This window comes from Micropterus salmoides, unplaced genomic scaffold (genome assembly GCF_014851395.1).
Source record: "Micropterus salmoides isolate LMB-PRFRI ecotype aquatic unplaced genomic scaffold, ASM1485139v1 Ms_hic_scaffold_18, whole genome shotgun sequence".
NCBI lineage: Eukaryota > Metazoa > Chordata > Actinopteri > Centrarchiformes > Centrarchidae > Micropterus > Micropterus salmoides.
In genome coordinates, this window is record NW_024040928.1 from 13,795,059 (window position 1) to 13,813,443 (window position 18,385).

Sequence of the window (18,385 nt, forward strand, 5' to 3'; positions counted from 1 at the left end):
AGAGTTCTGCTGACAACATATCAGCAGTTTTTTACAACAAAGAAATACTTTTTGATAAGAAAAATATTTGACTATTAAAGAATTTATACTCCATATATATTGGTCTAGCTCTAATAAAAATTAGATCAAGGCCAAACAAAGACATGAGTCCTGGATGGAGATTTCAGAAATACTTTAGTGTTTCCCTTGTTTACACTAAACCCAAAACTCTGAGGTGGGAAGATAAGGATTGCAATGGTGTCAGTGTTTATACTGATAAATTAGTTCAAATGCAGTTATGCTGAGGTGGAGTGAGGTTCAAGTAAATGGACTTCCAGGCCACCCTCCCTCTGCACCTGTTCCAGTAGGTACTATATGATCTTCTTAACAAAGTCTTGATGAGAAGCTGCCTAAAGGTTTTTGGGGTGAAAATAGTCCAGGTGCAAAGTGCACATAGGAGCATAAACTCATCATGGTGCAGATTTTATGTCTCCTGACAGTCTCTGGTGCATGACGGTGCTGCATATTGCTCCATGTTCTGTTACATCCACTTGTCTTCAAAGAGCAGAGACTTGTGCCCAGTGGGGAGGTGAGAGAGAGGAGAGCTCGACCATGCCAAAAAAGACAAAGACCGGTCCTGAATCTCTTGTGGCAGTGAGGGAAAAATGCCAGACAGGACAAAAAATAAACAACCCTCTCTCTCTTGGACATAAATGATTTGGGAAAACCCTCAAAGTTCTGCACAGAAAACACAATATCAAAAAAAGTCCCAAAAAACATCAATAACAGACACCCAAACATTTGACAGTGCTGCTTGATTTTGCATTCCCAAGGACCTTTTTCCTCAGTACAATTCCTGTGCTGTTTTATTTTGCCTAGCACATAAATGTTAAGCTTATTTCAAAAGGCTCCTATGATTAAACATCCCGCTAATCTTGGCGCGTTCTACATAAAACTCCATAGAGTATAAATCCATTTATTGCAAAATGTGAGGGGAGGCCAACATAGAAAGAGGGGTTACCGTTAATTCTCAGGTCAAAAATTGCAACTTTATCAAGACAGGAAGTGTGACCAAATGTGTTTGTCTGTCGCTACTCATTAAGGTTAAAAATGTGTAAATTAACCAAATGGCAAATCAAGACTGTGGGGGGAAAAGACTTTGTATGTAAAGACATTATAGAAAATAGTCTTTACTTAATTAAAGATTACATGCAAACTGTTCCATTTGTGGTGACATAATTTATAGCCAAATGTGGTAAGTAAATAATATCAACAGCTCTAGCTTTGAAAAAGATCTTTATGGTCTACTTTCTCCCAAACCTGCGGTCCATATGGAGGCAAGGAAGTCGCAGTAGCAGTTTTTAAACTGTTATGTCCCTTAAAGGAATACTAGACTAATCCACTCCGACACGGTGGCTGAAAATATCTCACTGACTCCATTTCATCCTGAAACCACCACTGCAGACAAAGTATGAAGTGGAACAATGTTCATCCACATCTTGGACACCAATTGACAAGTCATATGGTATATAAATATGCCTTTCAAACTAGAAATTTACAGTAACCACAAAGATTCTGAGACAACACACACACACGTTTACTGTTTTTTAAAAAATGTTTTAATTTAAAGCCCCCCTCCAGCCAGTTTTAACTGCCGTTTTTGGTGAACGTTCTTTCTCAAACAGAGAATGGGGGTTTGGTTAAAGCCTCCCTCCAGTGTATTTTGACATTTCTATGATATTTCATATTTACTCATCATTTCCTTATAATGTTGATTACCCACATAGTTCGTGAAATATTTTTTGACAAATAGCTTAATTTTACAAAAATTGCAACAAAATAACTACACCTGGCTAACAACAACTTAGTTAACTTAGCTAACTAAACTTGAAAGACAAACCAACAATCAGACACAGAGAGACATACATACATACTGTAAGTTGTAAGTAAATTACATGATAAATTGGTTAGCTGGCTCACAACAATGTTTATCGGTTTGATGCTCTGACGTAACAAGGTGTGGTGGCATGACAGTTTTTTAACGGGCATGACAGTGTGCCTGCGCAAGCCTGGAGAATGACGTATGATTTATAGAATTACTATAGTCATGCATCACCACCCCGTTTTAACAACTAAGCAACTTTTACAACTTTGAGCACAAAATTAAGCTATTTGTCAAAAAATATTTGGCGAACTATGTGGGTAATCAACATTGTAAGGAAATGACTCAGAAAAATATGAAATATTATAAAAATGTTGAAATGCTTTAAAACGCACATACACGCACACACGTTTACTGTTTTATTATTATTATCATTTTGTTTATTTATTTTTTTTTAAACACACACACACACAAACCCACACTTTTACCATTTTACTTATTTAATTTTATTTATTTAATGAATTGCATGAAGTGAATTGTTCCTTTGTATTATCTTTTAAGTTTTGGCAATATTGTTCATTGACATTCATGCCAATAAAGCGAAACTGAATTGAATTTAATTGACTCTGAGCGATAATCAATCATCAATGCACATTGTCACTTTGCATTGTTTAATATTGGAATTTGTTTAATCTGTTGTAAACTCACCAGGATAAGCACGCAAACACGCACATTGTCACCTTGCACGGTCAAATTTTTGTTAATATGTTTATTAGTTGTAAAGATATATTTTGGTACTGTATAATTTATTTCTCTGACATTCATTAGTATTATGTTTATTGTCACTTATCACTTTATACTATGCTATCCACTTGCTGCTGTAATGTCTGAAATTTAAATAAAGGCTGATCATATCATATCTTGTTCCACATATGAGTAGTTTGAATCCAGTCAAACTGAACATTCCCAATCTCCTTGTGCCAAAAGGCTCAAATCTTGGTCCGATCCTGTTCCCTTTGCACATAATTAGAGTGAGTGCTGACTCAGCATTCCCACGGTCATGTTTTTTCGGCTCGTATCTCCTCCCGCAGTTTTCGACACAGAAACTCCATTCAAAAACCAAATTGTTCAGCTGAGGACATTATTGCTTTCATACTTTCCAAAATATTAAAGGCTTTCCAGGAAATCTATCCCTATGTAAGTGAATGGAGAAAAGATTCAAACTAAGATTCAAACACTCTGCTTTGAAATGTCAACTGCTCAGCATACTTTCAGCGACAGACGTCATTTAAACTTTAAATTGGTCACAAGAAATTCAACTATTAAAGTTGTATTCAGCTTTTTGATATCTTTTATAATTATTCAATATCACTATTTTAGTTAGCTTTTTTCAGCTCTTTTCTGTGTTTCAAATGGGAGTGTGTTGCTTGAGTTACAGTGGGTGAAGTCGCCACTGGAGTGGAGCAAACTTGGAAAATCTTCCTAAAATTTCCTTTTAACTCATTGTCCTGACCACGGTTTCCACAGGTCTTGCATCATTTAAAAATACACCAAAAAAAACGCGGGATAATTTGTGCTCATGTTTTTTTGAGTTTTACTTTGATAGGAAGTTTCGGAGGACTTACCAAGGTGATGTTGATAAGCTGAGTAAAGAGCAAAGGACTGGATCCTCTGTTCTGATTGGTGGACTGAAGTTGAGCTACTTTTTGAATATCTGACAGTGTCCTCTTCACCAAACCTGATTGTACTGCATACTGACACATACAGACGCACATTAATACATAGACAGACACATACACACAGGATTGCAAAGGATTAGAGCCTTCCTTCAGCCTAAAGATTTGGAAAAAATTTATCCATGTTATTAGTGGGTGACGCCTTGTTTACATACACCAAGGTCAAGACTCCGGAAAAACTAACTACAGGTGATCATGGTTTTGAGTCAGCCATTCACAAAGTGAGTTATAGACGCCAAATCAGTGCACATCATTTTCTTAAAACTGACAGTTTTTTTTTTATTTTGCTGTCTTTTGATTTTATTCCTTTTATTTTGTGGGTTGTACAGTTAATTCTGCATGTTTTCATACATTGTCTCTTTTATCTGCCTCTTTCCTCATTACTTCTTTCTGTACATCACTTCGTAAACTTGGAAAATTGCTACATAAATAAAGTTAGCTTGCTTGCTATACATTTAGTCTTTCAAAATGAGTTCCATGAGATCTGGATGAGTGATAATCCAATTAACAATTTTAAACTGTGTCTTTCTGCAGAGCCAAACTTCATGGTAAAGCATCAGATGTTTAACACTATACCATATGAGACAAGTCAAGTGCTTCTGAACACTCATCGTAGCATAAGGCAAAATAATTCACACCTCTTTTGCATGTACTCACAAATACACACTTATGCATTTGAATATACTATGTTGTAAATTATTAATATATTATATATATATATATATATATATATATATATATATATACACACATGCATTTAAAAGTATGCAGTATGAGCAAGAGACAGGTGGCTGAAGTTACAAATGACACAGTAGATATATCAGCGCTTCACTCTGAGGGAAAACAGTCAGGGAGCGAGGAAACAAAACAAAAGAGAAGAGAAGAGAAGGAAAAGAGTGATGGATACAAAGAGGGAGGAGACAGTAGGGAAATAAAAGGTAGGGAAAGAGCAAATACAAAAAGAAACAATGACATATAGAGGGATATAAAGAGGTACAAGTGTCAGAGAAGCGAAATAACCAGGAAGAAAAGAACATAGGTCTGAGTTTCAACATCTGAAGCACACTTGTTGTAGACCCATTCCCTGTCAGGCCTGTAGAGGTGGTGATATGTGACATCTAACTGATCACTGTTGGGACTCCTGAGCTGATGATCTCTCTGGTGTGATGCTCTCAGGTCCCCCTCAAGAACCCAATTTAGCTGTCCTGGCTCACCACAATCACCTGAAGAAAGGAAAAAGCCACCCAGCCACAAACATAAGAACGAGAGGAAAGGACACACGAAGGACAGTGATGGACTGCTCAACAGGAGGCCTGAATATGGGCTGCCCTAAATATGATGAGGTCCCTAACATTATGTGGGCCAGATCCGATTGTTCTTAGAGGACAGGTCACATGTGAAAACCAAAAACAATTCAAAGCGCAAGGATGCAAGCTTTTTTATTTTTTTTTTTACAAATACTGTAATAACATGTCATCTCTATAATACTAAGCTAACATTTCCCTGTCGTTATCTTTATTTTGAAAAGAGAGACATGAAAATGGTACTGATATAACTCTCTGCAAGAAAGCAAATAAGTGTATTTCCCAATATGTCAAACAATTCCTTTATAAATGATTCCTGCATGTTAAATACATTTCTACATATGACACAAATATATTCATATTACATTAAATAACATACTCTGTTATGTCTTCATATAGGATAATCTGTTGTGCTCCTTATGATAGGAGTTCTGGTGCTCTTTTCTTAGGGATTTGTAATTTACTCTTAAATCAAGTGCCAGCTGTAACGATTTGGTGTGTGTTTATGTTTGCATGTTAACAAAAGCTACGATTTGACTCATACAGCTCATTTCTCAGTATAACAGCTCACTAAGCAGGGTATCACCATGCAAATATGAGACTGAGAAGAGACGACTGCGAAACCCTGCAAGTGTGACACTGTGAGAGTGAGAGAACCGATGGGGTTGTTCAATTATTTATAAGCAGAGATTGTCTGTTTATCAAACTGACGCCTGGAGCGTTGACCATGATTAGACTCAAACAATGGTGGTCTTCTCTGAGCACTGCTGATGCAGCTTCTAAGACACAGCCCAGATATGGATAAAATGCAGACAGCATCAAAAACAGCTGGGAAGTGTCCTTATATCATTTTATCATTTAATTAGGTTTTGGGTAACACTTTAACTTTATTATCTTTCATTGTATATGATTACAACTATGCAATACTATGTTGTAAATTATTAATTAACTGTTTATACACTTTTTTTGGGGAAAACGTTATAGATAAATAGATAAACTATGTATTAATTCTTTATATACTTCTTACATATGCTGTATGGGTGGGGGCAAAAAAGTGTTACCAGGTACTGGCTGCTCGGTGTATTGTTATGATATATGATATGATATATTGCATATGGTATATATGATATATTGCGTATGTATTATATGTGATATATTGCATATATCATATATAAACACATCTTGTCTTGTTTTCTTGTCCCTGTAAAGCACTTTGCAAAGAAATTGCTATACAAATAGAGTATAGTATTATTATTATTATTATTATAAAAAGTCCAGTATTTACTCTATTTTTATCCTTGATTTGGGTGTCCAACTCCTGAGAAATATATCTGGGTCTGTTGGTTTCGTAAATGTTTGACTTTCATCACCTGCCACTTGTTTTCTTCCACTTCACACTGGTCAGGTTGTGTACAACCAGCTTATATGATCTCCTGGGCTCAATGCTCCTTCCCACAATTGTACAGAAACATTTTTTTTTTTTAGCTGAAAAGTGGCTAAGAGCTGCATAGCAGTGCATCGTGGTGTTGATTCTCAGTTGGATCTGCAGTATTAGCAACCCTAGTGATAGTGAGTAATAAGGAGTGGTATAATAATATCCAAACCTTATTTAATGCAACTTTTTGTATTGATTCGCTCTATTGTGTGTAGTCTTTTCAACATATCCTTCAAAATGCCTGTGAAAAGCTGTGAATCCAAAAAAATGACATGTAGCGTGAGAGGAGAGCCATTAAGCCACAGGTTGACTCATGAACCAAGGTGTAACAGTTTCCTGCAGAAATAAAACATTTTGTCAGAAAGAGGGAGCAGAAGTGAAGAACTAAAAGGACAACGGAATGTGGGAGATCTGAAAATGGGCTCTGTAGGGAGTAAAAGATGGGTGGTATGGCTGGATAAGGGTGGCAGGAAGGGAGACGGGAGGAGGTGTGGAGCTGTAATGGGGAAGGAGCCAGATGCTCTAGTTTCCTTGACAGAAATGGAGGTCAAGTGCAGCTTTATGTGAAGGCAACACAGGGAGGCATAGCCATAAAGAGAAATATGAGGGGAGGGAGGTAGCATGATGACTTTAACTAGTGGTAAGGGACACAGCATTTGCACTCACAGTGTAGAGAGCCAGATCCTTCTAACAATAGAAAATAAGAAGAGGATAAGATAGAGGAACACACAGTATGGTGTCTCCTTCCAGAAAGGATGGAGGGGGATAAAAGGCTTTATGAGGAGCCTAAGAACATTAATAGATGTAAGTGACAGGGAGGGATAAAAATAAAAACATATGCTAACTTTGCAGGGAGGACAGATGGTAATGTGGTAGCTTGAGCTTATGAAGAGCACTAATGGATAGAGAGTGTACGGGGAGAACGCATGATGATCTCAAATTGTGCATCTGGGAGTGTAGGCCTTAACTATTTCAGGACAAAGGAAAATATAAACATCTATTAGGAATACAGGCTAGGGATTCCAGATGAAAAATAACCCTTGAGTGAAAGCATTTCTACTTGCACTGAATATCTTCCGGGCCCAAGTAATGATTTTCTCTGAGAAGAATATACAGTAGACTAATGTGAAAAAATATACGCAACATGCACAATGTGTTTATGTTGAGTGCTTCTGAATGAGCTCAAAGAAAAAGTTGCAACAGGGCAGACTTAGATTTTTGTTTAGAGGAGAATAGAAACAGTAGTCAGCTGTAAGGAGGAAGAAAGAGGAGAATTAAACTAATGCAGCCAATTTAATTGCCAAACAGAACTAGGCACACACCACATTGAACAAACAGCAGACGTCAAAGTCAATAAATCCTACATCATCAAGTTCCACAAGCTCACAAGCTACAACTGTAGCAAGAAGAAGAGTGTCAACACGTTAACATACAGTACACAGAATCAAACTGAAAAATACTGGAAAGTATGTATCAAAGGATAAGGCTGGCTTTGAATGAAAAGACCAAAACCAACAATGCAATAGTCCATTTCTCAATACTTTCCAATTTCCCTACCCTGTCTGCACTCAGTCCGAAGCCCACTAGTTCATACCCAAGACTGAAATCTTAAAAAAAAAAAATAAGGAGGAGAAGAAGAAAAAGGGGAATCACATATAAACTCCATTTTAAAAAAGGTTCAGCAATTTCATTAAACAGGTGGGCACTGTCATCTTTAGCAAATGTTACTCAAACAGGAGTAAAGGATTTATTGGGGACTACTTTCAGCTGCGGATTAATACACAGTTAATGCTCTTATGAGTATTATGGCAGCAATACAGTGTTTGTGGGACTGAATCAAAATAAACTCCTGTGCCTATGTTTGTCATAATAAACAAATGTCACCAGCGCACTGGTGTGGCTCACTGATGTGTTTTTAATAGTTTAATCTTTATGCTCTGAGGGACAGTGTGCAGGAGATGACTTTTCGTAAAAGGAGGGAGCCAGGGGGAGGGTGGGAGGAGTTCATTGTCCACTGGCTGCGCTACCTCTCTCTGATGTAAGCGCCTAAAGAAACAGGACATGGAAATGTGTAATTCTGCCAAGGCGTGTGTGCTTCTCCGTGTCCGTAAGCAAGAGAGAGTCTGCGATGTGAGATTGCATATAAGAAGGTATATTTAAAAAAAGAGCCTCTCTCAAATCCCCTGAGGTGTGGTTTGTGTGCGTGTGTGTACACATATGTATGTGATCTGCATACAAATCTCTGTCTGGTAGCCCATCTGCCAGTGTGCTTAATATTCCTTCATGAGTGCCAGCCTGTCTCTGTCTGTTGACCAGTGTTGAGAGGCAGCAAGGCTGTAACATCAGGGCCTTCAGGCTTCTACTACTAAATAATGTTTTGCTCAGAAGGCAGGCCTGAGGCGTTTGAATCAAGCATCATCATAGGCTCTTTATCGCCATTTATTGACCCTGCACTGAACTTATCTTCTCTCTGCAGTAACAGCGAATGTTATCACCTGTTGAAAAGGGATTGTAACCAGCTAACATGTTAGCTACTCATTTATTTAGTTGAGTTTTTTTTTTTTTATCCATACATAGGTATCTAAATCACCAACAACATTCTGTTAAAACAAATTGATTGTGTCTGTTATTCAGAGGTGAAACATTTGGATTCAAACTAATACCGCATGCTGAATCAGACATTTTTCAGCAATACTCTCTGAATTCAATAACCCAGCTTGAACTCACATCCAGATGACACTGAACCAAAACAGCCATTGAATCCCTTTTTCACATCCCTCTCTCTTCCTCTGCTACTTGACAAACTGAAGCACATATTTCTGTATTCATTAATAGCTTTCTGTCTTCTTACCCCCAGCTGCGACAGGTTCTGAAGAAAGCCGGCTTTTCTTGCATTTAGATAGGCTCCTCTGTCACATAATTGGGGGTTTTCTTGGAGTGCTGGCTTTAAAGGTTTGTCCCCTGTTATCAGTGCTAATGAGAAAATGAGTAGCTTTGCACTGATATGTTTTGGAGCAGCAATGGAAGTTTAATGTGCTGTCTGTAAATAACACACAATAGAGTCAGAAATGTACTTTAATTTAAGTGTTTTCTGTCTGTGCCTGTGTGCTCTTTTCATCTTTTGTTCTCTGTAGAATAAAATGTTTTGGGGTTAGTAGTATTCTAAATATTGTAATGTGTTTCTTATAAAATGAACATGGAGACAGATTATTTTTTTCACATGCCTTTACAGCAATGGAAAAAATTTGAATTTTTTTAAGGAGATTCACAGACTTATTTATTCTGCCAGCAAACAGAATAAGCAGCCTGGTGCGACCCAGTCATCTGTCTGTCGGTTCCTTCACTCCAAAAATACTCCAGTGCCTCCACTGTTGAGGGAACAAGATGTCCCCATCTTTCGCCATTTTAAACTCTCAATACCTAATTATATGGATTGTAACCAATTTATCCAAGCCTTCATCTTTTCCCTCTTTCACCCCCTCAGCTGTTTTTTTTTTATTCCTTGACAAGGCAGCTGGTTGCATTGTATCATCTCAAAGTCTCGCTTCACTGCATGTACAAACCTTTTTTGGCAACTATAAGCAGCCCAGCCAGCCAAGAGAGGCTTTGTCGACTTCTTCCCAGTCTGTATTAATATTTACCAGGCTACAAAACAGAAGCAGATGTCAACCATGAGGCGATTTCTTCGTGTTGCTCTGTGGTGAGCCCACTCTTGTTCTGGATTAAAAGTGTAATCCAAGCAGGGTGGGGGTGGAGGGGTGTATTTCAGTAATACAATAACAAGAACTTAGATATTTACCAGCATATTCATCGTTCTCAGCCTTATTTGACCCCTACACATATGGAAGATTTGCAATTTAGCAGTCTGAAGTGTATTTCATTTTAGCACTGAACTGGAATATGTTGTGTTTTAATACACTGTCAAACAAGTATTACTACAACCCACACACTCAATGTAACATAATGAAAAACAACAGGAATTAACATACTACATCTCTCTCAGCAAGACCTACTAAAACCTGAGTACCTACTCTATTTATTTGAATGGGCAAAGTTACTCAAATTAATCAAACTAACATGGGCAACATTTCAGCACTGTTCAATACAGCTTACTAATACACTGTCAATAACTGAGGTGTAATGTGAGTCCAAGTCTGTTCCATCATTTCCTATATGCAGCAAGAGTCCAAATGTGCACTGAACACAAAAATGAACATAATATTATTCAGAATATCAAAACATGACTCCTGTATTCTAAATATCATGTCAGACATCACATTGTCTGTTGAGTATTTAAATATTTCTGTTGTCTGTTGCAACAACTAAAACCAACAAGAAGTGGGTAAACCCTACAGATCCCTACAAAAGTGGTCTCTTATCATTTCTCCACAAGACCCACCCTCCACATTAAACTGCTAGCTAATCAAAAGATTATGTTAAATGGACAGGGATGTTTTAGAAAAGCAGCGTGTTGTTGGAATTGCATTCTCTGGTGCATAATTTCAGAATTTAGAGGGAGCACTCCAGCAATTTTGTACTGCATAAAGTTGGAGGACTCACAAGAGACAACCTTTAAAAATGTATCGTCAAAATCAAAGCAACAGAGGCTGAGATATCCAAAAATGCTGGATTCTACATTTCCCATAATGCATTCCCATAACACATTTTCATAACACCCTCCATTAGACCTCCCTGCCTTTTCAATATCCACTTCTTTCAAACCCCACACTTCTGGTTTTGTAATACACACTCTAATCTAAAATCTAATGTCATCATCAGGTTTTTATTTGTTTACATTATCGTTTTTTGTTTTCAAACTTTGAAAAGCTCCTTCCAGAGCCACAGTTGTTTTCCAGATATTTCCAGATATAGTACTTATTGTGGTGAGTAAACAAATATTCATGTGTAATGGAGTACCACTTTAAATATGTAATAGTTTAACCACATTGAAATATTTAGTTGCTAAGTGTATTTTGAGGTTGGTTTGCAGCATATATAGCTTATTCTCAGAAATATAAGAAGAGATATGATGTTGCTCACTGCTCAGTGGTTAGTAACTGCCACTGGAGTCTTGACATTTTTCTCAGTTGGTGAGAAGCTACTGAAAATTGCCTATTATATAATATTTTCAGCCCCAACTTTAAGAAATTAAGAGGGAAGAGGAAGACGGCACTGCACCCACTTCTGCTGGGATTTCCCAACAACAAAAAGCTTCCAAAACTTTTTTATATGGATTTCCTTGGGTGGGGGGGGCAGAGATGGATGCAGTTCTTTTTCAGCCAGACGCTAATTTGGGTTTACACTGATTAAGCTGTCCATCGTACTGCCAGGAGAGCTCTGTGTATGTGTGATCCACTGTGTGCCTGGGCGTATGTGAGCAGAATCTCTAAAGCTTAAGGGGACACCATCAGCAGTGCCGGTGATTCACAGGGAGGGTGACATGAAAGAGCCACTGACACTGTGGGATTACAGATGGGAGAGGAAACCTCCCCGTTCTGTCAACAATTAACAAGGGGATAACTGCAAAACAAGCTTGGCGATTCTGTCGTCAGCTCAGTCCTCAGGTGCGCAGAGGGAAAGCAGCTAATTGATTGTAGAATTGAAAATAGAATTGAGTAATGAGGCATGATGAGGCAGTGTTTTTGACTTCTGCCAGCACTTCATCTTGTTTCCTCACATGAATGAAGGCAAAACATTTCGCACACTGTTACTGTAGCATCTTGTTAAGAACTGCTAAGAATTGCACTGATGGTTGCTTTGAAATCCAGTCATGGAAAATGATGGGAAATGTCATCATGATCCTAACATGATGACAAAAAAACTGATATGATAAGTTCAGACATATCCAATAAATTGCACCATAACATGGAACTCAAACCTAAAAAAGGGAATCTACAGTGCTGTGTAATATATTTTCACTCCCCATAATATAATATAATAAGATAACATATGCTACCTATTGGCAGTTTGGCCTCTCATAGTGGCTTAATAATCTCCATATCAAGTGTTAGCCCTGTGGGTCTTAGGTTGTGAACTCTCACTAAGCTGACAAGAGCAGCTTTTGACCCTCAACCCTGAACCAACAGCCAGGCTGCTCATGTCCGAAGGGAGACAGTGGCGAGACAATGATCCCTCGCCCCTGGCTTTGTGCTGTCACAACATACACACCACTACATTATGTTTACTTGATTTCCTTATTAGCAAAGCACTAGTTTCTTCTTTTAGCCTACTTTAATTGAGTTTGGTGCGGTTCATCTTACACTCACTTTTTACTACTGTCCCTGTAAATCTGAAGCTGATTCAGATATTGCTCCATGGTCCTAATGTCCTTGAAAACACTTACCACTAAAGGTAGAAAGTGAGTCTAGCTACACTACATACTGCTCCATAGGTTTATTATTTAACATCAAATAAAGGTGTTGTTCCAACCAACAAAAGGCAAGCAATGCTCACACCTGTGGAATAACTCATGTGAGCACAGGCAAGAGACACAATAAAAGCGTAGGCTTATTAATGACAAAAAGTATTTATAATGTAGCCTAATACACTACGCTGTACAAGCCAACATAATTGATCGACGATATTATATATTCAAGAATACCTGAAGACACACCCAAGTATTTGTTTAACAACTTTCTTAAAGGAATAGTTTGACATTTGGGGAAAGGCTATATTTATTAGCTTTCTAGTGGCGAATTGGATAAGAAGATCAGTACCACTCTCATGTATGTTTGCTAAATACAAAGCTACAGCTAGCAGCTAGCTTAGCTTAGCACAAACTGGGGAAACAGCTAAGCTGGCTCTGTCCAAAGGTAACACAATTCACCATACCAGCTCCTCTAAAGCTCACTAATAAATATGTTATATCTTGTTTGATTAATACATACAAAAACCAAAGCCAGGGTTATGGCAGCAGTTGCCAGACAAGCAGTGAAGACTCCAGGAAGAATGAGTCACATAAACACCAGCACAACCAAAGACGTTTTTTACGCTTTAGTTTTTGGTTCCTGTCAGGACCATGCAGTAGCCTACGTTCTTGGGAGCAGCCCAAGAACGTAGGCTACTGTGTGAAGGCGTTACAAAATAACTTTGGCCTAGACATAAATTGATAAATATTAATAATATTTAAGTAATTAAGTAACATTTCTATACAACTTCTGCAATATGGTGGACATAAAGTAGGCCAATTCATACTTTCATATCTTTCATATATAGGCTATGAACCACCATAACCATCAACACAACCAGTGAGTTTGACTGTGCAACAGTTCACAGCACTCTCCATATCTTCTTACGACTATAGAAATATGAACAATATAATCAATTTAATTACACAAGAGTGAATAAATCTGAGCCAATACAACTGCAGCTAATCAATATAATAGCCTTCAGATGCCGCTCAAAATGAGTCTGATGAGGAATGCAGAGTAGATTGTCGCTGGGAAAACCCATCTTGATAGGGCATGCACCGGCATACCACTTGAACACAAGAGTGAAGATGCTCTTTCCAGCCACATGGAAAGGACATTATGCTTATTTTTAGACTAAATTGTGAGGGTGGGCACAGGTGAAACTGGATTTAAATAAAGGTAGGCCTATCTCATTTAAGATTTTAGGGCTTGTGGCATTTTTTTTTCTCTAAAAAAGGTCAGTGAGTTTCAGTTCAGATTTTAGCTTAGTCTCAGCGTGTGAGTAATTTAGCCAGTAGCACAAATGTTCCCATGCATTAGATTACAACACAATCATGGCTTAGAAAATCAATTTGTCTGATGCGGAGCAAGCAGCTGTCAAACGCAAGTAGGCTACTGTAAGAGAATCAGTGGTCAGCTTTATGCACAAAAACACTACAAACGTCGACTGAGAACCTGAGAGTCAGTGTGGTATTAGTTGACCCCTTCAACTCACTCTCATAGTGTGCTGTTTTACAATTTTTTCAGCCGCTGGCAGTCCTCTCAGAGCAGCCGTCATGCGTTACTTTTTTTCCCCGTTAAATGCCAGCCACTGCGTCTGTCTGCACCAAAAACAACTCGCTGCTCAGAAGCTTCGACTGAACAGCTATATGGACTAGATAACCTGCGCGCACCAGTGTCACATTTTACTACTACTGCTACATGTCACAGATTACGCGCAGGGACGTAGGCCTACACCTTGAGCATCCCCGCGCTCCCCCAGCGCATCGGTTTGCATATGGCCAAAAAGCGGATTTGGGGACCAAAGATGTCGAGCGTCGCAGAGGAATCGATGACATCATGTCTGTGGAGGGAACATGTAGTTTTGTGAGCAGTGAAAACAGATGCTCGTCTGGCCTGTAGTTGCAGAGTTGAAGTATTTGATGGGGAGGGGGGGTTAGTCAAGGCGATCGTGTGCGGTTTGATGCACTGTGATGTGAACGCCGCGCCTGACACAGACTCAGAACTCAGACACGCGCGCACACACACACTTTCAGCTAGGCTATTACCTGTCCGTCTTTGAACAAATAGCCCTCTTCCCTCCCCACACAAGCGCAATGGCGCACTGTGATGAAATAATCACAGCGGTGCAATTTCTGTGCAGCTGTAGCAGTTTGTTCAGGGCACATTTTGGCTGAGAGCATTAAGAATTGTTGCAAACCGTTTAAGATGTAACAAGGTGTGTTGGAAATGCAAATGCAGGCATGTGTGACACCAAATAGTGGAGACTGTGCAGCGAGCGTAACGGCATCACCACGGAGCTGATTTTCACCCCAGTCATGTCCACAACAACGGGTTATACCAGGTGACAGTCAAGAGGAGGTTAGAAGGCTGGAGTGAATGGATAGAGTGAGAGGAGCTGGGAGCACCGTGCTTTGGAGGCTGATTCTTTACAAGGCAAAACTTGAAGTTTGTCTTACCTCCACACTTGTCCCATCTGAAAGATGTGTATGACGGTCTGCCAGACCCAGACAGAGAGGCGGCAGCACCTGTCTCTTTGCAGACTGGCTGCTCTTCGACTACTCAGCCCCTCCACGGAGCCCAGTCCGCCCCCAGTGTAATCCTGCACAAACCACCTGAAGCTCAGGATCTGGACCAGAACCGAGGGCACCAGCACGAAGAACAGGGTCAGGCCTGACCACAGGAAGTCCTGCTTGTGGTAATAGTCGATGGCCAGCCATAAATCGGTCCCCACGTCCCAGAAAAAGACCAGCAGCGCCAGGATGATCCACAGGCAGTCCAGCCAGAGGCGCTCCTCCTGCGGTGGCCGCGCCGCATCTCTCCCCTTCCCCTTCCCCTTCCCCCGGAGGTAATGCAGGCAGGCGCTCCGGCAGCCCCAGTAGCACGACGAGGTGTTGCAGCAATGGCAGATGTGGAATGAGCTGCCGTTCCGAGTGTCGTCCTCTCCCGTCCCCACCACCTCGTCCAAGTTGTGCAGCTGGGCGAAACCGGTGACGACCCCGCGACCATCGGATTTCGCTGCCATCTTTCCCTCTGATGTTCCCACCTCCTCCGGCTTCCGGGGTTCGTGACGACACTTCCCTGACACCTGTTTTGCACCCCAAATGTTGGAGCCATCTAAAAGCGGGGTGTCAGCGCGTCTCCGTCGCTCACTCTGTCCCCAGACAGCGCACCAGTGGCGCCACAGACGCAGCACATCTTGTCTTGCTTTCCCTCCTCTGCAGATCTATTCCCACCTAGTTACAATAATCTAATCTACAAGTTCTGACAATTCAATTCCTAACTCATGCATCCAACTGTGGTCGACCAATTATTACCTGTGCATTAATCTCATTCCCCGCTGTTCAGTTGTTTCCCTTCTCTGCAGCTCTCCTCCAGCTGCAAGCTGAGTGCCATGAGCAGACCGTTCCTCCGCTGTCCCACGCCGACGTAATCCATCCCCCCCAACCCCTCTCTCTCTCTCTCTCTCTCTCTCTCATGCACACAGACACACACACCACACACACACACACTCATTCCCTCTCACCGTGGTTGCCATCTAGTGTCTTGTTTGAAGCCCCCAAATATGCAGCAGAGGAGGACTGCATGATGCAATGCAACATACCTCATCACCACCAAAGGAAGTCTTTCCTGTTGTTTGAACATTTGAATCAGCCACAGTGACACAGTGTGGGGTCACTTTTTGTAGGCGAAGAAGGAACCAAATCAAAAGCTCTCCTACTGACGAAAAACCATCCTGCAACGACTTTTATTGCTCTGTAAAGACTTTCTAGTGTCCTTACTGTTTTTTTTTTAGTATTTGTATCTCCTTGTATGAGTTTGATGTTCCTATTGCCTATTATCAGCACTGGACATGTTTAGTAGGAGGTTACTTGTGAAATGAATATGATTTTGTAAGAGAATAGTCATTTCTACCATAACAAGTAATTTCCAACTAAACAATTGGAAGTTAACAATTTAAATGGCATGACAAAGATTTAGCTAGCCAGCCTGTACACACCATGTCTTCCGGAGAAAGACAATTTATTTGTAGGCAACTCTGTAGTAGACCTCTCATACCCATATGTTCTTTCCCCGTCATTATAATATACCTTACACATAAAAAACACACTCTTTGTGTGTACTTTATATGATCACAGTTATTATAAATCTAGCACAACTAACGATATTGCAAAGTCATTTTTTTAGTTATTATTGAAAGCTATCACAGAAATGGCCATACTACATGTCATGGTGAATTGTTAATTTTTTATTGGCATCCAGGGCAATATAGCGATACAAGTGGCATGACAAAAAAGCATGCTATAGGTAGCTTCTACACCATGTCCTCTGGGGAAAGACATAATTTATCTATAGGTGAATCTATAGACCTATAGACTGGTTGCTAAGAGACACCATGGGTTGTCTCTCCTTCCTGCAGCATTTTTCCCCCTAGCAGTAGTCAAGGGGTTAAGCATTTGCTGAAAAGTGACGCCTTTCCCCCTCTGGTAGCATGTGCGAGCAAAGAGCTGGTGAGCCCGCTACAGGCTCAACAGCTCTGTGATTAGACTGTGCCCACAGAGCTGCCATACAGGGTCATATCCAGTGTGAGATTGATTGGATCATGTCAGCCTCACCCCCGCTGCCTGCTCTGCTCGCCTGTTCGGACGCTGGATTTGGTGGGAGCTGTCCAGTGCTGAAATCTCTTTCTCTCTGAGGACCCTCATCAACAAATCCATTACCTAAATGTAAACCCAGTTCTGCTCTTAAACCTAAAATACAGACTTAACTGTCAAACTGTCCTTTGAAGAAATAAGGACTGGGCAAAATGTCCTCACCCTCAAAGTCTAAATCCCAATTCAGTTCCATTAAAAAATATTTCATTTGGACATTAAGGGGCAAGCTGGTTAGCAAACACACAGACAAGTCAGTCACACACAAAAATAATATAAAAATACAAAACAAGAGTGTGAAAGATTAAAAAGGAGAGAGAAAACAATTAAAAGACACAAGAGTTAATGGTAGTCAGACTATCGGTATATTATGTCAGATGCACGTGCATTTATAAACATCTCTTTTATCTTGGCTGGTCACATGTTTTATTATATTCTACTTTCAAACTTGAATTTTTCCTATATAGGATGGACATACAAGAGCATACACACATATACAACACACACCGTTAGCGTTACAAGGTTCCCCTCACTGGAGTAATGTTTGAAGTGCAGCCTACTAATCATATCAGCCAATCATATCATAGTCAGCCATTTTGCTTGGTTGTGATCATGTTTGCCACTTTATTGTGATGATATCTTTAACCAGAGTGGAGCTTCCAGAGCTACATTAATTAACTTTATTATTTTTGATTGGGTTCAGTGGACCACGTCTTCTCTGGGTTCACACCAAAACACCAATATGTTTTCTCCCAGTCAATATACCTTACAATGAATAAAAAACAGTTTGTCTACTTTGTCTTATCACAGTTACAATAGACCTAGCACAAAGAATGATATAGCAAAGTTTTTCTGTTCTTTTTAGGTATTACTGAAAGCTATCTGAAATGACCACAGCCTATAAAATGTGGTACTGTATGTCCCAGCATGTCTGGTACAAATACATCACGTAAGATTAGATATTTTTCAGTTTTCCTTTAGGACTAA

At 39.8% G+C, this 18,385-nt stretch overlaps 1 protein-coding gene across 1 annotated transcript in view; it reads right to left on the reverse strand.

Annotated features, from left to right (window-relative positions):
- The window catches only part of xkr6b (XK, Kell blood group complex subunit-related family, member 6b), a 62,524-nt gene extending 46,346 nt beyond the window's left edge, over positions 1–16,178 (reverse strand). The window contains exon 1 of the mRNA XM_038727533.1: positions 15,206–16,178. Coding sequence (XP_038583461.1) covers positions 15,206–15,771 — 566 coding nt within the window. The 5' untranslated portion in view covers positions 15,772–16,178. The remainder of the gene's footprint in view (positions 1–15,205) is intronic.
- Positions 16,179–18,385: the final 2,207 nt, after the last annotated feature.